General features: G+C 38.7%; 1 protein-coding gene across 1 annotated transcript in view; it reads left to right on the top strand.

The window, feature by feature from the left end:
- Nucleotides 1-23,476, top strand: part of LOC122668836 (eIF-2-alpha kinase GCN2) — a 152,556-nt gene that overhangs the window by 24,988 nt on the left and 104,092 nt on the right. The window contains 8 exon segments of the mRNA XM_043865382.1: nt 4,313-4,444; nt 4,545-4,631; nt 4,768-4,854; nt 4,985-5,099; nt 8,681-8,798; nt 11,878-11,932; nt 12,440-12,609; nt 18,919-19,106. Of these exon segments, the coding sequence (XP_043721317.1) occupies nt 4,313-4,444; nt 4,545-4,631; nt 4,768-4,854; nt 4,985-5,099; nt 8,681-8,798; nt 11,878-11,932; nt 12,440-12,609; nt 18,919-19,106 (952 nt within the window).

The following is a 23,476-nucleotide window of genomic DNA, read 5'->3' as shown; positions in this document are numbered from 1 at the left end:
TCTTTGGTGGAAATGTTATCAAGAGCCAACAAGATCATCATTGATTCTAAGGATGATGTCTTCATTGAATTCACAATTTCCCAATATTGTGATGGTGCTTATTATGTAGTGTTTGATTCTTCGAAGCACATTATTAAAGTGGGATAGAGGTTCGAAGCACAAAGAGGCATCGTTGATCATGGCAAAAATTTGTGCACCTTACAGCCTTCTCATATGCGCTAGATATTTGTTCTTGAAGGATTGATTGGTGAAAGTATCTTTAGAATCAAAGGAGGTGACACCAATAGTGCTACCACAAGAAGAGCCGAAAGGGTCAACGCAATAGGAAGACTGCTCTGATGTGGGATAACAAGTAACGGTAAACGGGGATTAGATGATTAATATGGGCGAAGCAACAATAGACACCACTGCAGTGATGGATGTTCTACAAATTGAGTTTGTTATTCCCCACATATTTCCCGACGAGGGTGCACCATCAATGCTTCATCTTTTGAACCTGTTTAATGAAATAGGTGTTGAGTACGAGTCACTTTTCCGTGCTCTACTGTTTCTGCCCTTCTACAAAATATAAGGGCGAGTTTTTCTCAACGCCGGGAAATTGATGCAGTTAAGATTGTCTAATTGGTCACTCATGACTCAAAAGACTTTATTTTGGCCCATGGTTGGGTTTTATGCATAGTTTAAAATCTTGCGATATCTCGGTATCTCGGGCTGGTCGAGATGGCCGAAATATCCGAAATATACCGAAAGATGGTATTTTTTCTGCCATATTTCGGCTCTCCATCTCGGTGGGTTTTTGGCCATATTGGGGCCTAATACTTCATGTACACCCTTATTTAAGCTAAATATTTAAACCTTCATATTGCAAAAAAAAATGAACTCAAAGTGGTGTTTTGGGTTTGCACCCTTGATTGACAGTATACGGTCGCTGACCCTGGTGTATAAATAGTTAAATACACATTGATTAGGTACTAAAAGACATATAAGAAATTTAAACAAAGTAATGAAACAAAAATAACTCAAAAGTCATAACTCATAACTCATAAACTCCATAATAGTCAATAGTTCAATACTCAATAGTTAATACTCATTACTTAATAGTCAATACACAAAGTCACAAGTTCACAACTCACAAGAGTGCAAGACTCACAAGAAATATCACGAAATATCGCCGAAATATCCCGAAATATGAACTTTTTCCAATTCGCCTTGCCATTTCGTCTCGGTATTGTCGAGATTTCTGAAATATCCCGATATATCGGCGATATTTTGCGAAATCTTGAACCATGGTTTTATGGACCTTGGGCTTCTTATTTTTGGGTTTTGTGATTTAATGAGCCTAATTTATTAGTCCATAAAGTGGGGGTAAAGTTAGTACATGGGATTAGTAAAGTATTTGAGTTAGATTAGAACAGTAGCAAGATAGAGTTCTGTTTTGAGTTTATTTACTTAAGTGTGTGAGTGTGATTAGGTAATGTAAGACTAAATTACTAGTCCCAAGAACCCACAAAATCCAAAATTAGAATAAAATCAGAATTACAAAATTAGGGTTTCAAACCAAACCCTCCATGTGATTGTAATCAAACTTGGATCAAGTGTAAGAGTAGGCTAGGGGAATATTTGCTACAAATTTCATCCAATTCTGATGGTTGGGTGTTGAGATATGAGAGAAACACCAAAATAGAAAGTTGGAGAATATCTTACTGCAGTGCTGAATTTGGGCTCCAAAGGAGATCGAGTATAGGCCTTGATGGTGAGAAACCTTGCTGCAACGTTGGCTCAGTTTTGATGGTCAGACGTGGAGATGGAAGGTGTGGAATGAAAATAGAAGGTTAGTGGTGTAGGCTAATCCAGCCAGCAGAACTGGACCAGATTGGGATTGAGTGGAGGGAGTGTTGGTGTGAGTCGATGCACCACAATTCAGCAGGTTCTGTTGGGGAAATATGGAGTTATGGAATTTGAAGGTTGCAGCAACAAGGTGTCTTGCAGAGTAGCAGCAGCCTCAATCGAAGAGAACAATCAGCAGCAGTAACAACTTGATTGAAGGAGTGGTTCCAATCTTGGAGTTGTCTTCTTTGGCAGTAGCAGTAGTCTTCAAGTAGCCTTCTCAATGGTTGGAGCAGTCACAACAGCACCGCAGCATACAGAGATTGATGGTGAGGAAGGGGAAATAGAGAAAAGAGGAAAAGAGAAGGTTGGGGATAGGTGGATTAGGCTCTCTCAGCCAGGCTCCTTCAGCCCTTCATTGTCCATAGTTGTCAAGGCGTCGCCTAGGTGCCGCTTAGGCGTCCAGGCGGTTTTGTTGGGGCCTAGGCGACAGCCGCCTTATTGCAGATCGTCTTGCACTGGCTTTTATTGGTATCAAACCAGCTATTGGCCCTTATTTATGCCAAATATCATTTAAGTAAATGGTTTTTATATATTTGAAATTTCATTTGCTTAAGATATTATTCATAAATAAGCAAATACCCCCCTATTTGAATCCAATAAAAATAGTTAAAAAATAAAATTCCAAAAGGATAAAAAGTCAACCCCCAAGTTCAAAAACTGGATTTTTGGCGGTAGGTGAAATTTTCAACTTTCAAATGCTGGGTTTTTTCTCAAATCAAAGAATTCTATAAATCTTAATATGGTAAAACATTGCTAAAAACCAAAAGTGCGGTAAAATATTTATTTGTTTTGAGGAAAAATCAGTGCTCAAAAGCAATCTTTCATTCATCTTAAAATCGTGGGGAGGCTTCTAAAAGCCTTTACAATATATAGAGGGCTATGCTTGCACCTCAAGTTAAAAGGAAAATAGAAACTTGCATAATTTAGCAACTAGGAATGACATGAAATAGAAACTAATATTTAGAAACATGAAAATAGAAACTAAATATATTCTTCTCAAGGTGTTTATATACGTAGACACGTAGTAATCCCCTATCAATTGGAGTCTTGGAGATGATTTGAGTAAATAATATGAGCTTTTTTTTTTTTTTTCAAGAGTTTTGGTACTGTTGAGCAGCAGTGTGTACAGGATTGGTATCCTAAACCTGAATTCTTCTCTTTTGTTCTCTTCTTTTCCCTCGTTTCTCCCAAGTAGATCGACCTCATCTCTTTTCCCTCCCCTTCCATCGATATGATTTCTTCCCTTGACAACTCAATTGCTTTCTTTATTTCAGATATGATAAAAGATTTGGTCATTGGGCTTGCTTGCATCAGACATCCAATCTGGATTTTCAGATTGCATTACAGCCTAAGTACGAAAGTGTCATTGAGATATAGACTGGGTGCAGTAGTGCCATACTGAAAATGTATTCTAAATTTGAGTGTGTGGCTCCAAAGTATATCAACTTATATAACAAATGCACAAATTCATGAATTTTGACTTTTTGTTGAGTTAAAAATAAAGGATGGAGAACTAGTGAAGCACCCGCAGTGTTTGATCCAATACGAATTTGAATCTAGAGCTGACCAACTAAATGAAAACTTCAGCTTACCGTAAGCATGATCTATCTGACAGAGTGGTCTCTCTGAAGCATGTTATATGGAATCTTGGAATCCAATATGGATCTGGGTTCTGAGAAACCAAACACCCAAAAAATGACGGAATCCGGATTCCGTCAAATCCGACTCCGAAGAAACCTCCAACCAAACGCGTCCATAAGCATTTAAACTTTAAGGATCGTACGCGTTTTCGATCTTAGAGTATGAATTCAAGGATTAAGTGGTGGGAGCACCAAGCACCACCAATATCAGAAAGATCAGGTCACTAAGGGCACAACTTTATTTTATCCTATGTAATCCAAGCCTAACCTGATCTAGCTCCTTGGACCTGATGCAATCCGGGATAAGGATCAACTAAACTAGGATTTGATTCTTGGCTTGGCTCTAGATTAGTGGTTGGGTCTATTTTTCTTTTATTGTGCTTGATTTGGCACTGGACCCAACCTAAATTGGTTAAGTTGCATTCCCACTCAGACACTCAGTTATCTATGATCACAATGCATCTTAGCTAATCTAAGTGATAATCTGGTCCAACTCATTTCTGAATCAGTGATTATTAGGTGCAATGTCAGACCAATTATTTCTTCATGATGAATGTAATTGTAGGTCTGTAATGCTCGTTGTATCGGGACATGCAATAAAATACCTTTTCCTTTCGGATAGATATTCTTGCCACTAAGAGAATGGACCTGTGTCATGCCTATAAGAAACAATGGGACAAAATTTGATGAACATGGCATTGTCAATGTTCATTCTGAATCTTATATCAATTTTGTTATGGAAATGTTTAATCTGTATGGTCGTTGCTGTTACTTGTTGGCAGGAGTTTATTTCCAAGAAGGAAATAGAAGAAGCTGATGATAGAAATTCGGACAATGGATCTTCAGAGTCATTAATGTCTGCTTCTGTCATACATGATCAAGTGTCTCATACAATTGAAAAGGATTTAATTATGGTATTCTTCTTCTTGTTCATTCGCTCTATTATTTGTCAAACTCAGTCTTCCTTTGGTTTTAGTTATGTTTTTTTTTTTTCTTAAAATTTTTCTATATTAGGTTCATTTGCTTCGCCTTGCATGTGCTTCTCAAGGTGTATTAGCCAATGGGTTGCCAGAAATAGCTTCAGAGTTGCACAATCTAGGGGTAGGCCATACAAGTAGCTTCTATTCCAGTTATGCTTTTGCAAATTAATTATATTGGCTGTGGCATTTGTCAATTAAATTGTTTATCAGATCCTTCAATCACATTTTCTAATTGCAACGGTGGTAATTTGGTTCAGCTTTTGTCAGATAGGGTTCGGGATTTGGTTACTAAGCGTTCGTGGATGTTTAACAAAGCCTTTAGTCATGTTTTCGAGCAGCAAATGGTTAGTCAGTCCTCCTACTAGTTCTTTTTTGACAAATTTCACTTGCGTACTTGAATTTGTTCTGAAAATTCCATCAATTTTACTGTTTATTCAATTATTCTTTAATGGCAAACTGCATATAATGGAATAGGTTTCATCCCCAATTGCTCAATTTTGGAAAGCTACTACTGATTTTGGTGGACAGAATACTTTATCTCCTCCAAGTTCCCGATACCTCAGTGATTTTGAGGAGCTCCGTCCACTTGGTAATGGATACTTTGTCGTCTTCTACACTCTTATTTACTTTCTAAAAATAGATATTGTACATTTAAAACATAAGACAGTTCCCACTACAAAACATTGATACTGTTGTACAACTTCATATGAAATATGGAGAATTGTATCTTTGGAAGTTGAATGAGTCTTACATATGGCAGGTTCTAATGTTCCAAGCTGAAAACCACTAGGAAAGAACAAAAGAATCTCCAAAACTGAAAAAAACAATACCTGCACTTGTATTTCTGGAAAAAGAATAGATATAAGGGGTGAAGATCCAAATCTGATCTAGTACAAGTGTACAACTGTCAACTGTCATAAGCCAACTCCTACTAATAACTTGAATCACATAAATATCCTCATAAAAATAAATAATCAGGTGTAAAATAGTCTAAACAGGAAAAAAAGATAAAGGAATCAAAGCTAAATTCCTAAAATGGATTAGGAGAAGAGAGAATCAGTGGCCTCTTTAGGGTTCTGTTCTAATCTGGTTTCCTCCAATTGTAATTAGTATAATGTAACCAAAATTGTCAAAATAATACTAGGAAGGGAGGAACTAGGTGGGAAAAAGTGTTAAAATTTGAACTGGTAGGGTCATTTGAAGTTTAAACCCTAGGGAAAGAGAAAAATTTCACCAACTTCAGTTTTGCTCAAAGTTTCATAAATTTTGCCAAAATTTCCAGGTTTTGACCAGCTAGGGAAACAGAATATTTTGCTAATTTTGGTAGATTTCGCTTGAAATTTTAAACATTGAGAAAGTATATTATATAATCCCATTGTAGTGTGCCGCTCCTAGTGCTATTTGTGTCTTGTCCTAATGGCCTTTAATACAACAACAAACTCAGCCTTATCCCAACTTAATGGGGTCAACAACATGGATCCAAACAGAATAGAGTAAGGAAAACTGAGGTCTACACAAAAAAAAAGGGGAATGAAGAGATGGGAAATAAGATGAAAAATGAAAAATAGAAAAATGACAACTGAAAGATGGACAATAAAAAGAAAGATGAAAGTAAGAAGAAAGAGGCACAACCCAGCAAGTCAGAAGAATCTTCAGCTAAATGGGGTCTGTAACATGAATCCTTGCCCTGCAATAGGCTCTATCTGTGGTCATACTTGGTAAAAGACCTAGACTATGTCCTTCCTCAGAACTTGTCCTATGGTCATTTTAGGCCTGCCCCTAGCTCTTTTTCCTCCTTCAATTGGAATCATATGTCTCCTCCTTATTGGTGTGTTCCGTTGAACATGACCTTACCACCTTAGATGACTCTCTCGGAGTTTGTCATTGATTGGGGCAACTCCCAAGTCAGCTCTAATACAATCATTCCTTACTCTATCCGTCCTAGTTTTTCCACACATCCACCTTAACATACTCATCTCTGCTACACATAGCTTTTCAATATGATACTTCTTAACTGCTCAACATTCTGCCCCATACATCATAGCTGGTCGTACAACAGTCCTATAGAATTTTCCTTTAAGTTTTAAAGGAGTATGTCGGTCACATATTCACACAGCACTCCGGACGCACCTATCCACTTCATCCAACCCACTTTAATTCTCTTTGAAACATCGTCCTCTATGTCACCTTCTTTATTTATGATTGACCCCATGTGTCTAAAATAGTCATTTTGCGGTATCTCTCTTTCCTCAATTCTCACCATGTCAGTATCCATCATAGTGTGTCTAAAATTACACTCATATACTCCGTTTTGGTTATACTAATCTTTAAGCCTCTTGTCTCCAAGGTTGATCTCCAAAGCTCTAACTTAGTGCTACTCCTTGCTTTTGTCTCATCCACCAAAATGATATAATCGGCGAAGAGCATACAACATGGGTCCTCGTCTTGAATGCTCTTGGTTAGGTCATCCATGATAAGCGCAAATAGATAAGGGCTTAATGTTGATCCCTCATGTAACCCAATTGTAATTGGGAATTCCTTGCCCTGATCTCCCACAGATCTCACTCTAGTCACCACCCCCTCGTACATATCTTTAATTAAATCCACATATTTACTCGACACCCTTCTCTTCACTAGGACATGCCCGATTAAATCTTTAGGGACACGATCATAGGCTTTTTCCAGATCAATAAACTAAAGACCATATGGAGATCCTTCCTGCTATCTCTATATCTTTCCATGATCCTCCTTAATTGGTAGATAGCTTCTGTCGTGGATCTACCTGGCATAATGCCAATATGAGTCTCCTTTCCAAACGGGCTTCAATAACCTTTTTCCAAAGTTTCATATTGTGACTCTTTAGCTTTATGTTTCTATAGTTATTGCAGCTTTGGATTTCACCTTTATTTTTGCAGATCGGGACTACAATGCTTCTCCTCCATTCATCAGACATCTTCCTTGTGTTCAAAATCTTGTTAAACAGATTGGTTAACCAATAAACCCCACAACCTCCTAGGGTTTTCAATACTTCTATTGGAATCTCATCTGGGCCTGGTGTCTTGCCTGCTTTCCTCTTTCTTAAGGCTTCTTTGACTTCCACCTAGTAACCTTTCGTATATATCTATGACGTGTGGTATGTTGTTGAATAATGTAATTGTCTGGTTCATTTCTACTCGACTTATCTCCATTTAGTAGGTCACAAATGTACTCATCCCATCTCTTCACAATGCCTGATCCCTTACCAACACTCTTCCATCATCACCCTTGATACACCTCACCTGATTGAAGTCTCTACTCTTCCTTTCTACATCTTAGCTATCTTAAAAATTGCTTTTCCCCTTCTTTAGTGTTTAAGTTGATATAAAGATCCTCATATTCTTCGCCCTAGCAATCCTCACAATCTTCCTAGTTTCGTTTCTGGAATCAATATACCTCTTTTTATCTTCTATTTCGTTAGTCCTAATGGCCTTTAATCTGTCTCTTATTCTCTTTCTGCCATATAATCTGCTGCTAACTCGCGTACAACAGATTCCATTCACGCTTCCTTTCGGAGATCACTGAAATTGAAATCAGAATCACTGAAATATTTTGATTTCATTTATGACCAAAATGAAACCTAAATTTAAATCCATGTCATTGTGGCACATAATGTGCTGCTGAATCTACAGGTTCCTATCGAACACCCCTCCTGAGATCACCAAAATTGAAATGGGAAGCACTAAATTATTTTTTATTTCAATGATGACTGAAATTGAGACTGAAATCTTTTTTTTGTTGTGAAGGAGTTTGTTATGGTTGAACTTGAGTTGGGGATTTTTTTATGTGGTTGGGTTTGTGTTAGTTTTTTTGTTTTTTGGATCAGCAACAACATAATTTTATTCATTTATAATAATCAACTAGCAATTATGTTCCATCTTTACAATGGGACCCCCTAAAAGAAAACACTAGGAGAATATACATGACTACCTATACAAAAATCCATGCCTTTCATCTTTCGAGGTAGACCAATTTGAAACTTGGTAAGAAAAGGACTCTCTCAGAATACCCATAACACCTCTAAATCCTTGAAAGCCCAGACTATCTTGTTTGTTTTCGCCTTAGATTCCTCTAGGAGGAGGGAGAGATTTGGTCTTCATGTTCTACTTACAACCTGTATCACTGTGCCTGCAGGTCATGGGGGATTTGGTCGTGTTATGTTGTGCAGAAATAAGCTAGATGGAAGACAATATGCTGTGAAGAAGATTTTCCTTAAGGACAAGAGTCCACCTGTTAACAACAGAATATTGAGGTAAACCTTTCATTATTAAAATTTACCGGTAGAATTGAAATTTTACGTAGCAAACTTCCTCTACGGATTTTCATTCCAATTGTAGGGTGGGTTTAATTGTATTGGGATCTGTCATGACCCAAACGGGATACAGGTAGGGATTCAGCCCTCACGGGCACTGATCAAACGATCGCTAAAATCAAACAGAATCATTCAAAATAAATCATCAAATCCAAGTCTGAAACATAATATATTCAAACAATAGCCTTAAATCTCAAATAACTCCTACTGGTAGTAGTCTAAGGTTTGCCCAAACTAAAATCTCAAAATCCAATCTATTAGACTTTACGTCTCAAATTGTTCCCTATCACACCCATCTAATCAAAATAAAATAACTAGTAATGAAAATAAATCTTCGAGTCACCCTCGAACTCTCCACCAAAAGAATACCTCCGTCTCAGTCCTCGGTGATTTCAGAAAAATAGGGGTGAGCTAAACAGCCCAGTAAGACGGAATATAGTAAGATCACAACACAGAAACAATAACCAAACAATCACATGCGACTAAACAAAACACTTTTAGTTTTCTCAAAAGTAACACTTTTCATCAATACCCTTTTACTTATAATCACTCTTGATCACTCTAGCCGGTACTGAGGGAAACAGGCTGCCACCACCCATAACATGAGAGAAACACGGCCCCTTGCAATCACTCTCAATTGTCCCCCACTCTGTGACTATATATACACCACTGACAACTCACGTGTGTACAATGGGTATGTTTCTGCGGCCCCACGGAACACTCTATCTTTCTGGTGGCCATGACTCTCCACCGGCACAGTGCAGTCTATTTACCCTCAAACACTCTCTTCAAATACACTCTTCAAATAAACACATACTTCAAATATAACATGTCAATATTCATGGAAAAGCATCCAGGCAATAATCACTAGTCCTTAGGCATTACTTTCACAATTATACATCACGTAAAACAATATTTATCAGCACTAAACATTACTCTCATCACCACACATTACATACGAACACAATTCAGCAATAACAAGCATTCTAAACAAAACTTAAGTCAATCACACCGCACATCAGTGGTGTGCACCCACTATATTCCACTTACTTCGATCTGTGAGTGTGTTAATTCAACCCTCCAAATTCCAAGTACTCGAATTAGTCACAATGCCCACTTTGGATATTGTGAACCACAATATGCACAGATACGATTATCACTTTTACGCAGTAGTTCTTTTAGCTTTCTGATATTACAAGTGGAAACCTTGCTCTGGATGGAAGAACGACTCATTGCTTACCATCCCACAATTGCTGAATATACCAAAGTTCCCACAGATTGAGAACTCTCAACGGAATCCCGTCTCCGATATCCAAAGCAACCCTAAAAAATCAAATTTGAATTCTGTACAGTATACTAACCTGGTATGTTCTTCCTTCCTTCTTCTTCTTCTTTTTCTCTTGGTTTTCTTTCTTTTCTCTCTCTCTCTCTCTCTCTCCCTCGTTTTCTCACTTTTCTCCTTTTTTGTTCTTTCAATCTTTAATCTCCCACTTAATCTCTACTTTCTAACTATAGTTTGACTAGCACCCAACTCCTTCCCATAGTTCTAATCTCGCCGAGATCTTGAATATCTTGAGAATCTCTAGCTCCTTGAGACGAGATTATGTACAAAACTTAAAACCTACAGTGTTTTGAAAATTTCGGTTGAGATTTTGGCAAAATCTTAAAAAACTTGGTGAATCTCGAAATCTCGGATATCTTGACTTGCTTGAGAAGAAATTACTCTTGTTTCTTCTCAAACACTATGATGTGGCATTCATACGTCATGCAGACGGAAGACAATGCATGTCGATTCCATTGGACCATGAGTGGACTTGATCCAGCACGTCATGTATCAGTAGACAGTTGCAGACTCACAATATTGTATTGTTGGGACATGGAAGATTATGGTGTCTATAACATATGTATTGTTCATTGTACTTTGGTGTCTATTTAATATGCATTGTTCACTGTACTTTGTATTTTATACTTTATCCTTAATTATTTCTTAAATAATTATTCAATATTATGTGTCTTCATCCATTATTGCATAATTTACTTGTTTTATTTGCCCATTATGTCTCATAGCACTCAAACAATGTGTATAGGCAAATATTACATAGGGATTCGACGTTTACTGCCAAGGGTGCAAATCCAAAGCACAAAATTGGGCGCTTTTTTTTACTATTTGAAGATTTTAATATATTTATTAAGCCTATAACAAGCTTCTCTTAAAGTTTCGGAGCCAATTATAGTCATTTGTCTACTGAAACATCAAACCGAAAAAAACTCTCACGAGAATCTTGACCTGGTCGAGAGAAGTCGAGACACCTCCTTGAGACAAGTTTTGAACCTTGCTCCTTCCACATATGGGGGTTATCTCGCTTTATGGTGGGGCCCACCATAGACTTAAAAACTAGAAAAAAAAGCTTAACTATAATATCCCCCTGAAGGCTTATATGACTTGAACCCTAGACCTCTTATCAACTAGAGTCACAATCACCAAACTAACAATTTAATTGTTTACTAAATCCACAAATCAATTTAAATTTGAATAAAAGAACTAAATCACTCTTTAATTCTTAAGTATCTTATTTACCATTGTACCATCTAATACTAGGTTACAACTAAGATTAAATTCTGCACATAATGATATTAAGCAAAGAATAATTGTAAATTTACAGAATTGCCCCTGAGGTGTAAATTACGAAAATAACCTTATGTAAATATATATATATTTTTAAACACTTTTAGGTTTTCAAATTCTGGGGTATTACAGGATCTAATCAAAGCATTGTGATCAGCCCCTTTCAGTGGTCTTATTCTTATTTTTGTTTACTATCTTGTACGTCTATCTTTTTAAAAATCAATACGTTGTTACTTATAAAAAAGAAAATTGGGATAAGGCCGAGCTGAGTTGGGATCTAGGATTTCTTCTGGTTTTCGTTATTCTAATATTCTTCTTACCTATGAAGTTTGAAAGATGCCTTTACTTATCTAAATGTTAGTTTTGTTTATATGGCTGCTACAAGGTACTCAGGGAGGTAGCTACACTTTCCCGTTTGCAGCATCAACATGTCGTCCGTTACTATCAGGTTCGAGTCTTCAGTTTTTTTTTTTTTTAAAACTTGCCGTCTGCCATTCTTTAATCTTGGTGGTTGCAACCAGATGCCACATTTTCTCAGACCTAGAGCATTTGTAGCATTTATGATACGGATGCAACTCTTTTTTCTATTTTTTGTCTGTATGATTATTAAATTCATTTGGAGCTTTTTTGCTGATTGTTCTCCTAAATGTGCTGATTAATTACGTGCTTTGGGGTTTGCTGACATTGCTAAAATTATAATACTTTGAATTTTGTATTCGTCCTAATCCAATTGGAATTTTTGCTCGGGCCTTTGAGCTGAACTAGTCTGGTTCAGCATGTTCTGTGTTGTTGCACAGTTTAGGGTTTCAGATTTCTAGGGCTGCACTACTAGGAAGAGATGGTGGGCCCGCGACAGTAGATTAAAGGGAAAAACAGATCAGAACATTATGTTAAACTGGAAACAGTATTATTCTAATTACTGGCCTTTATGATTTAATTGATGTTGCTCCTCCAGGCATGGTTTGAAACAGAAGTTGGTGGTTCTCATGGTGATACCTTCTGGGGTTCAAGAGCTGGTGGGAGCTCCAGTTGCAGCTACAGGGGGGTGAGCTCGAGAAATGCCACTGGACCGGAGAACAAGCTTGAATCAACATACCTATACATACAAATGGAATATTGTCCTGGGTGCGTATTTTATTACCTATGTTTGGTACTTGTTACCTTGAGATTATTAATGGTGCAAATATGTTTTGTTTGACATTAAATGTTTATGTTTATAAATTGAGTAAAACTTTTCAGAATGTCCTGCCCTGATAAGGTTATAAAGATCATAGTTGTCATGGCGACTAGGCAACCCAAGGCGTTGGAGGGGGCCTAGGCATGCCGTATATGGTTATATGTAATATAACAATGATAATTTTATATCATATGCTTATATGCAACATAGAAGCCATATCGATGCAATAGGATATAATCATATTAGTAATGACCTAATATGAGAAAACTAACATATAGTCAGAGGATTTGATAGGAAGAATCATATCTCCTCTATCCTTTTGAAGATTGACATTCACAAGGCTTTTGACTTTCTAAGGTGGGACTATATATCTCAAGTTATGCTCAAGATGGGGTTCCCTATGCCATTTGTTCACTGGATTAGTCACTGCATCTCCTCTCCAAAGTTCTCAGTCTTAATTAATGGCAGTCCGTAGGTTACTTTGGCACTACTGTGGGAATTCATCAGGGATGTCCTCTCTCCCCTTACTTGTTCACCTTGGCCCTGGAAGTCCTTTCTAGGCAAATTCAGACTTGTACTGACCAGCAGCTCATTGCTCCTATACCCAAGTGCAAAGCTTTTATGCTTACCCACCTAGCTTTCACCGATGACTTGATGATATTTTCAAAGGCCTCCATCGACTCTCTTGAGTGTATCTTACTTTGTTTGGAGCAATTTCATGAGATTTCGGGCCTTCGCATCAACCCTTCCAAGTCCCTTATCTTCTTTGCTGGTATTCCAGATCCAGACAAAAGGGAATTACTGGAGAAATCAGGATTCCATGAGGGACACCTGCCGGTCAAGTATCTGGGCCTCCCTTTGATTCCAGCCAGGCTCTCTGCTCATCATTGCACTCCCATGTTGGACCTTATAAGGAAAAGACTTCAGTTATGGAAAGGCAAGTTTCTCTCCTATGCAGGCAGGTTGGTGCTTATTAGCTCTGTCTTAGAGGCTTCATATATCTACTGGTCTGGTATTTATGGGCTCCCGCAAGCAAGCGTCAAGTCTTTGGAATCTCTGTTAGCTACTTTCCTTTGGAAGGGGACTGATTCGCCAAGGTTTCTCCACCCCATTAGATGGGCTTCAGTGTGCCTCCCAAAAAAGGAGCGTGGTCTGGGCATTAGAAGAATCAAAGATGTCAATTTGGCTAGTATTATCAAGCTGATCTGGAAGATAGCCTAGAAAAAGAAGAGCAGTTGGGTTGATTGGATTTATTCGGGCCTTCTCCGTCAAGACTCCATTTGGACTGCTACTGCCTCCTTTGATGCTTCTTGGGTTTGGCGTAAGATCCTCGAGACTCGACATCTTGTTCAAAGTTCCATCCTCTCCCACATTGGCGACGGCCTCTCTACTTCCCTTTGGTTGGACAATTGGCACCCTAAGGGAATATTACTTCACCTTGTTACCCCAAGGACGATCTATGCTACAGATCTCCATAGGATGGCTCTTGTTGCTGGCATTCTTCACCAAGATGATTGGGCCCCCCCTTCCTCTTCCTTGCCGCTTGCTCTTATTTGGAATGATCTTCAGTCCATCCAAAGAAGACTGCCTTCTAGGGGTGACTGCGTCTCTTGGACTGCAAACAACTCACAGAAATTCTCTTTCAAGGGAGCTTGGAATCGTTTTCCGTTCAAAGGTTTGACGGCTATCTGGAGGAAACTCCGTTGGTTCAAGCACCACATCCCCCGCCACTACTTCACCGACTGTCTTCCTACGCAAGCTTTCCTTTGCAGGCGCCAGATCCAGGTTTCTAATGCCTGCTGCCTTTGTTGGAGCAATATTGAAGACTCGGCTCATCTATTTTTTGACTGCCCTACCTCCAGGGCCATCTGGAAAGGTCTTCTGTCCAAGTGCTGGCCTTCCCAAAGAAGGATTCTCACCTTCTCTAGAGAATGGATTTGGGTCGATATGACCTTTGGTGGTTCCTCTATCTGCGACACTGTGGGGAAGATGGCCTTCTGTGCAGCCCTTAACCATATTTGGATGGAGCGAAATATCAGGAAATGGATCTCCAATTCTCGTTCCTTTCAACAGATTTGGGATTCCATTTCCTTTGAAATCCCCTCCAAATTATTGTCTGCCCCTCCCTCTTTTTGCTCTGACACCCTAAGGAACAGGCTCATTGTTGTCTCCTGGGGCCTTTCAAATGTTTCTTTTTCTGCTCCAGCTCCCTCTAGCTGAAGCTTTTCTTAGCCGTGGGTTTTTGTTTTTCCCCCTCTGGGGGCCCTTCTTTGTTAATGAATTCTTTTATTCACCCAAAAAAAAAAACACATATAATAGACAAAGCATAGGAAATAATATAAGCATATTCATAAAAAAACAAAAAAATAAACATAAATCAATGTAAATTCGTGAAGTGTCAACAAGGCATGCTGTCACCTTGGACCCAAGAAAGAGCGTCGACGTGACGCCTTGACAACTATGATCAAGATAGCCCAAATATCTGTCACATGGCAGGAATTGGATAAGGCCCAAATTTTGTGGATAAGTATAATCCGAAGTCCCTTGTTCCTATGTAAAACTTCAGCCCAAACACAGTTTGCCAAATAACAAGTTTGAGAATTGAAAATTCAGGACCATGGGAGAGTGCATAGTTGTGAGTCGGAGTACTGTAGGTGTGCATGGACATATATAGGGATGCAGCATAGTTGTCATGGCGTGTAGGCGACCCAAGGCGCTGGAGATAGTAAAAAAGTAAGACGACACCAATTAGGCGACCAAGGTGCCCAAGCCGGCCTAGGCACCAGGGGCCTAGGCGTCATCTTGACAACTATGGGATGCATACCAATACACGGGAGGGTATTTGATAATTAGGCTCTGAAATTTGACACATGGCTAATCCAGACCAGGTACTATCTATCCAACAGCTGGAATTGCAACATAATCATTCCACATGGTGCAATGATGATGGGCTGCTTTGATCAGCCTATCCAAAGTGAGAATTCAAATGAGTTTTTCCCATATAAGTTTTTGTGCTTGCTTCTACCTGTCAAATAACTGAAGCAAATGATCATATCCATTCCTTGAGCTATGCAATGAATCCATCTCAGATGGCTCATTGGTTCCACCCCTAAAAGTTTTAACTAATTATTTGATCCTGTCCTTTCCAGTCTTGCCACAAAGGCCTCTTTGTTCTCAATATCAATATTTGAGCATTGTCAACTCGAATAGTGGATTGCTGATCGGACACAAAAATCCCTATAGTGGACCCACATTTTTTAATATTAAAATCCTAAACCATTGTAGAATCTTCACATGATTTTGAAATTCTAATGCTTATGTAGACCTGTTAGTTTGATGAAATTTTGACCATATGACATATCCCAAAGGTCGCTCCACCAAGTTTCCCGTGAAACAGATAGCCTCCTATTATATCCAACGTGAAGATCAAATTTTGTATTTGGCATTTGGCATTTGGCAACCTCTACCAGTTTAGTTGCTCTGGCCATCTGATTATACATGATAGTTGTTAGGTCATTAAGCAGTCAAAAAAGGGGGTGGGATCAAATTAACTAGAATGGATGTTTACCGATTGAAGATAGATGCACTAAGGCTGGTAGGGCTTCATTCAATCGCTAACCTTGTTATTTACTATCAAACTCAGAGAATACTTACTGGGCAATACTATTCATATGTATTGATATACATCAATCTCTCATCTTCAATTACTTGCATTAATCTTAATGTCAATCACCTACTTTGCTTAGTTGGAAATCATAGTTTAAACTCAGTTTATGGATACTCATAAGCATAGTTGTTATGGTGCCACCATGGCGTCCTGGCGCTGGAGGTCTGTGCATATCGACCTACGCCATGGCGTCCTGTCTCTCTTTTCCTCTTCGATTTCTTCTTCCTGCCTCTCTTTCCCTCTTCGATTTCTTCTTCTTTAATTTTTTGTTTCTTCCCCAACCTTAGACCCACTCCTTGCTTCCCAAAATCTCCTATTTTAGCCTTGGTTTAGTAACCTGCAACTAAGACATCCGCCAAATCTGATTTCAGAACTCACCATTCGGTTGCCAGTATAATTTTGGGGCTATTTCTCGTTGGGATCGGCAGACCTTGGTGCTACGATTTTGTTCCAAAAATTGCAGGGAGAATCGTCTTCATAAGGAGTTTCCTCTGCTAGAACTACTCCAATTCACCACCTCTCTGCCTCTCTTTCTATCGTGTTATTGCAAGGTTGAAGAAGACATTAAGTCTTTAAAATTGCAAGTAAGGACAACTTATATTATTTATATAAAACCCCTTATATTCTCTATTTCTATTCTGTTTAACCCATTCAGTTTTCTCTCTAACTCCATTAAATTACAGTTCTACCACTCCTTTACAACTTCAGATCATAGTCCAAAATCTCGTGAGATCTCGCCGAGATTCTCGGTTTTCCAATTTCCCGAGTCGAGATGGCCTACGAAACTTAAAATGTCATTATCTCTTCGAGATTCGAGATCTCTCCGAGATCTCTTGGCGAGATCTCGTACAAGAGATTTCCTTGGCGAGATCAGCTAGAGATCTCGAGATCGAGATTTCGATGAGATCTCTCCGAGATCTCGGTTTGACATAGGAAAATGCCCATGTAGGTCCTTTATATGAGTGCCAGATCTTGAGATCTTGTTGGAAATTCTTGGTATACAGACACCTATCTATGCCAGGAACCAAGACAGAGAAGACAGACACTTATTTATGCTTAATATCATTTAAGTAAATGCTTTTGTATTTCATTTACTTAAGATATTATTCATAAATAAGCAAATACCCTCCCATTTGAATCCAATGAAAATAGTTAAAAAATCAAATTCCAAAAGGAAAAAAAGTCAACCCCCCAGTTCAAGAACGAAAACTGGATTTTCGGCGATAGGTGCAATTTTCAACTTTCTAATGCTGGGGTTTTTCTCAAATCTAAAAATTCTATAAATCTTATTATGGTAAAACATTGCTAAAAACCAAAAGTGCGGTAAAATATTCATTTGTTTTGATGTCCTAAAAATTATTTTCATTCAAAGCGATTTTGACAGCATTCGCGCACACCGAATTAAGTTTGACCAGTACATAACTCTTTCAATATAAATCAGATTGGACTTGTTGGAAAGCTTTCAAAACAAAGCTTTCCAACAAGTCCAAGATTGCTTAAATCTGATTTATATTGAAGGAGTTATTTAGGCATAAATAAGACTGTTTGTCCTGTGTCTGTCCTGGTTTCTGGAATAAGTGTCTGTCCTGCTTTCCCACTAACTGAAACTCCTATTTGGACTTTGTTTTTGCAAAATCTAATAATGCCATTGTGTTTAAATGGCCTAAAGTAGGCTGTATACCGATTTTCAGACCCAAAAGAGGTCTAAAACCCACCGAGATGGGCAGAAAAAAAAAATGCACAAACTCGCCGAGATCTCGGCGAGATCTCAGCCCAACTCGGTTTTTTGCTGGGCCGAGATGGCTCCGAGACCCGAGTTTTCGAACCCTGCTTCAGATTAATTACAATTCTGCCATTGCTCTTATACATCTTGATTTATCTACTAGTTTTCCATTCAACTTTGCCATTCAACTTTGGATTTAATTACAATTCTGCCATGGTCAACATGATCGCCATGGCAACGCCATGGTGGGTGACGTGCCGATATATCGATCAGACATCCCTCCACTGACTTGGATTGCCATGATGCCGTGACAACTATGCTCATAAGCTGAGTCCTCATATCTAACTAATTGGAGATTTAACAGTCAGAAGGGTCTGACTCCTAGACGCGTAGCTGTATTCCAATCCATTCAATTGTGAGTTTCTTGCTGGAGTGCAAGTTACTCACATCTGCTGCAGAGTCTTTATTGTTCTAACATGTAGTACTTTGGAAGGGTACGATGGTATAAAGCTTTATTGATGAGTAAAACTTTGTGGTGTCCAGATAATCATTAGAAATAAATCAAGGTGGATTTCTTATTTGAAAAACAGAACTACCTTAAAGACTTTTGGATGTGCTTTGTGAAGTTCACTGTCCTTTTCAGCCCATTTGTAGCATGGTACTGTTCACTGATGCCAATGGAGTTGGTATGAATTTATATATATATATATATATGTTTTTTAATTATTGCAGAGAAAATGTGTGGAGGGTGGTTTTGTCACTAAAATCTACTGAAAGCTGTGAAGTGTAGATCATTTTATGATATAGATTCTTTTGATGCTGATATTTGTTCATTCATTTGTATGTTCAATTTTTTGTGGTGCAAAGGACTCTACGCCAAGTCTTTGAGTCATATAGCAGCAGTTTTCAGAAGGAAAATGCATGGCATTATTTTCGCCAAATTGTTGAAGGACTGGCTCACATTCATGGACAGGGAATCATACATCGTGATTTGACACCAAGTAACATATTTTTTGATGCTCGGAATGACATTAAAATTGGAGATTTTGGTCTTGGTAAGATAAACATTTTGGTTTATTTTTTTTTTATCCTTTAACGATATTAAAATTGGAGAGTTTACATTTTAGGAAGATTGGAAGTTTTGTTATGTTAATTTTTAGGTTATTTTAGGAGAGATGTATTCGTTCGGTGGATATGGTTGTCTAACATATATTTTGTATTTTTTCTCCTCCCTTTTGGGGTTTCTTGATAATGAATTCTTTATTCACCCATTTTTTTTTTGAATTTCATGATTTTCATCAATTTATTTTTAAAAAATCCAAAATTTAAAAAAAATTAAAACAGGATTCTGGCTCCATCAAGTTGTAGATCGGCCAGTGATGTCTAATATATATTAATTCGAATTCCATCCATCGCATATTACCCCAATTTTTTTTTCAAAAATTTGTTGCAGTAAAAGCATATTCTTAAACTAGAAAATTCTATAAATAATTTAACAACCTAAAAAATAATCCGACTCCATGAAGTAGTAGATTGGCCATTCTATCTAACATATAAAAAACTACCTTGTCTATATTCTAATTCTTCCAAAAATTAGATTTGGGGGTAAAAAAATTATCTTCAAGCTCCAATCATGCAAATTCAATCTGTAGAAGGGTTGAATAAGTAGAAGACGGCAAAAAAGCGAGAAGAATTCAAGTTGTTTAGCCAAAAATTGCAATTTTTGGGAACATCCCCCTTGGCAGTATCGAAACTTGCAGCGCCTTTAGTTTTGGGTCAAAACCTGTCAAATTAGATTAGTATTCACAGCAAATCAATTTAGAGTTTAGAACAGTTAACAAGAACATATAGGAACATGGGCAGAATAGAGATTTCACTATAAGTGCATATCACCCGGTCTGATCTCTACCAAACTTGAATCGAGTTCTTCTTTAGGGTTTAAGTATAGTTGGTCAAAATTTGGACTGATTCTAAAAGTTGGATTGTCCTAATAAGAATTCATGCAAAAAAAGCCTTGCATTGAATCTCAATTCTCAACTGAACAGAATTTAACTGCAGGAACTTGAGCCTTGATTGGACACAAGGGATTCTTCACTAATGGAGAAGGAGAGCAACATAAGATTTTTTATTAATCAAAATTCGTGTACCATGCTGGGCCCCTTTATAAACTTATATAGAAGACTAAAAACTCAAATACTAAAAAGGAAAGGCCTAATCCAATCCTTTCTATTAAGGTAACCTAATTTGACTAGGATGCTAACTCAAAACAGAATTGGACATATAGAATCCTAATCTAGCCTAACTAAAACATTATAATAGACTATTGGCACCCTGATGGAGTTCTCCACTCTGTGGGAGATTGAAGTATTTGCTCTTCAGGTTTCTGCAGATTGGACATGATCTTTGACTTCACTCAGTGGGATGGTTTGGACCCCCCTCTGTCCTCCTCTTTGGCTTCCCTTTGGACAGTTTGGAGTACGCTGCCTAGTATTCCCAGGAGGCCTATTGGTAGCGGGGATATTCTCTCTTGGTCCGCCTCCTCGTCTGGTCTCGTTAGTGCAAAGTCGGCTTGGGACATCATTGGCATAGTTGTCAAGGCGTCGCCTAGGCGGCTTGTAGCTCTTATTTATGCCAATTATCATTTAAGTAAATGTATTTTTAGTTAAGATATTATTCATAAATAAGCAAATACCCCTACTTGAATCCAATAAAAATAGTTAAAAAATAAAATTACAAAAGGATAAAAGTCAATACCCAGTTCAAGAACTTTCATAAGGGTAAAATTGTCATAGGGGTAAAATTGTCCTTTTACGTATAGGGGTAAAATTGTTCTTGTACTCATCCGGGAATCTAGGATATAATTTTTTTTTCTTTTCTCTCTCTCTCTCTCTCTTAATTCTGCCCTAGCCCATCACCGCTGCCTTCCACCACCGCCACCTTCCGCCACCCTCCCACCACTCTTACGCCATCCTTCCACAGTTCTGCCACCTTCCGCCTCGCGACCAGCCTCCTGAGGCCCTCTAGCGTGTCCTCTCTCTCTCTCTCTCTCGTAAGGGGTCGTCACCTCCACTTGCTGCTGTCATCCTCTCTTTCCCACCCTTGGTGGTGAGTTGTCTCCCACCAAGGGCTGTATCTTACGTCCCTATGCATTAAGGACTGTTTGCAGATTTTTTTTCTCTCATACTTGATTGAGTTTTTTTTTAACCTGCCACCATGCCTGACAATTCCGAGATTACGACTGCTTCCTCTGGCCCCGATGGCACGTCACAACATGATTTTCTTCCGTTTCCTGCCAGTTCCATTAAATTGAATGGCAACAATTATTTGTTATGGTGTCGCTCTTGCTTATTTGCTATTGGTTTATATGGTCTCTTTGGCTATATCACCGGAACAATTGTCATGCCTACCGATGTTGGTTCTGCACAAGATAAGTGGATGACTTCTAATTTTTTGGTCATGTCTTATCTGATTAATTCCATGAAACAAGAAATTGCCAGACGTTACCTTCTTCTTGATACGACTGCCAAAATTTGGAAGACAGCCCATGACACCTACTTATAGGTGGGAAATGCCGCCTAATATTATGAACTCCGTCAGAAAATTCACTCAATAGAGTAGTTGGAGTTGTCTCTCTCTCAATACTATAATAAGATGTGCACTATGTGGCAACAATTTGATTTTTTGGGGACCTTCACTGCAAGCTGTGATGTTGGCATCATTGCGTTCTGAAAGTGGGAAGATGGTTTACGGGTCTTTGATTTTCTTGCTGGTCTGAATATTGAGTTTGATCAGATCTGGGCACATGTACTGAATCATGACCCTCTACCCTCTCTTGAGCAAGCCTATTCGATTATTGCGATTGAATACAGTAGGCGTACGGCCATGGTTCATCCCATCACTCAGGAGCGATCTGCTCCTCTCTGGCTCCCAGTCTACTTCTCGTGGGAACTCATCCCGTGGTAATGGTGGTGATCGTGTGGCCAGTGATCACCCCCCTATTAAGTGACTTTTGTGGGAAGGACTGGCATACCAAGGACCGCTGTTGGAAGCTTCATGATCGCCCTGTATATACTCGTGGGCGTGGGAGGGGTGGATCGAATCGTTCCAACATTGCTCGTGCAAATCAGGCATCTATTGAAGAGCAGCCTACTGAACAATCTCTATCATAGCCTTCACAGGTAGTAGAGGAAATACAATACCTTCGGAACATGATGACTCGTTTGGATACTTCTTCATCATCCATGTCTCCTTCATTGGCTGGTTCGGCTGTTTCCCTGCCTTCCGACCCTTTTACCAACCCTTCCACAGGTATTTCATTTGGTGAGAATTGCACCTTGGTCATACCCGACTCTTGGGTTATTGACTTTGGTTCAACCGACCATATGACAAGTTCTTCCTCTCTTTTTTTCCAATATTCTCCTTTATCTGGTCATAATAAGGTTTGTGTGGCTGATGGGTCTCTTTCTCCCATCTTGGGCAAGGGATCTGTTCAGTGCACATTTTCTCTTTTTCTTTCCTCTGTGTTACATGTACCTAAGTTTTCTACTAATTTGTTATCCATTAGTAGTTTAACTAGGGACTTCAATTGCAAAGTGACATTTTTTTCCAAACCATTGTTTGTTCCAAGACTTGATCACGTGTCGTACGATTGCATGTGGTAAAGTGGTTGGTGGTTTGTACGTGGTTGATAGTTCGCCGACAACTTTGGCATCTCAGGATTTGTCTTCTGTTTCTACCTCTGCATTACTTTAATTAATAAATGGTATCACCGTTTGGGACATCCACCCTTGAGTATTTTATCCGTTCTATTTCCTAGTTTATTCAAAAATGTAATCCCAATAATTTTTCTTGTGATGCTTGCACTTTGGCAAAGGAAACTTGGAATGTTTATCCTGTTTCTGATGGTAGAAGTGCGACTCCTTTTAGTTTAATACATTTTGATGTGTTGGGCCCTGCCCGGTGTGTTTCTACTTTTGGATTCCGATGGTTTGTCACCTTTATTGATTGTTACAGTCGCACTACTTGGGTTTACTTGATGCACAACAAGATTGATGGTCTTACTTGTTTCACTTTATTTCATATGATGGTTCAAACTCAATTTGATGCCAAGGTGAAGATTTTATGGTTTGACAATGGCAAGGAATACATGGATGGTGCTTTTCGCACCTATTTAGATTCTCATGGCATTATTCGTCAGAAATCTTACGTGGACACTCCTGCTCAGAATGGAGTTGCTGAACGAAAGAATCGGCATTTGTTAGAGGTAGCTCGCTCCCTTATGTGTACTATGGCTGTTCCTCCATGTTTTTTTGGGGGGGGGGGGGGGATGCAATTCTTGCAGTACTTATCTTATCAATCGGCTCCCTTCTAGAGTCTTAGCTGGTCACTGCCCTTTGGACATTATCCTGGGATCCTCCATGTTTAT

Source organism: Telopea speciosissima, chromosome 7, assembly GCF_018873765.1.
Source record: "Telopea speciosissima isolate NSW1024214 ecotype Mountain lineage chromosome 7, Tspe_v1, whole genome shotgun sequence".
NCBI lineage: Eukaryota > Viridiplantae > Streptophyta > Magnoliopsida > Proteales > Proteaceae > Telopea > Telopea speciosissima.
This window is presented reverse-complemented; position numbering and strand designations above follow the sequence as displayed.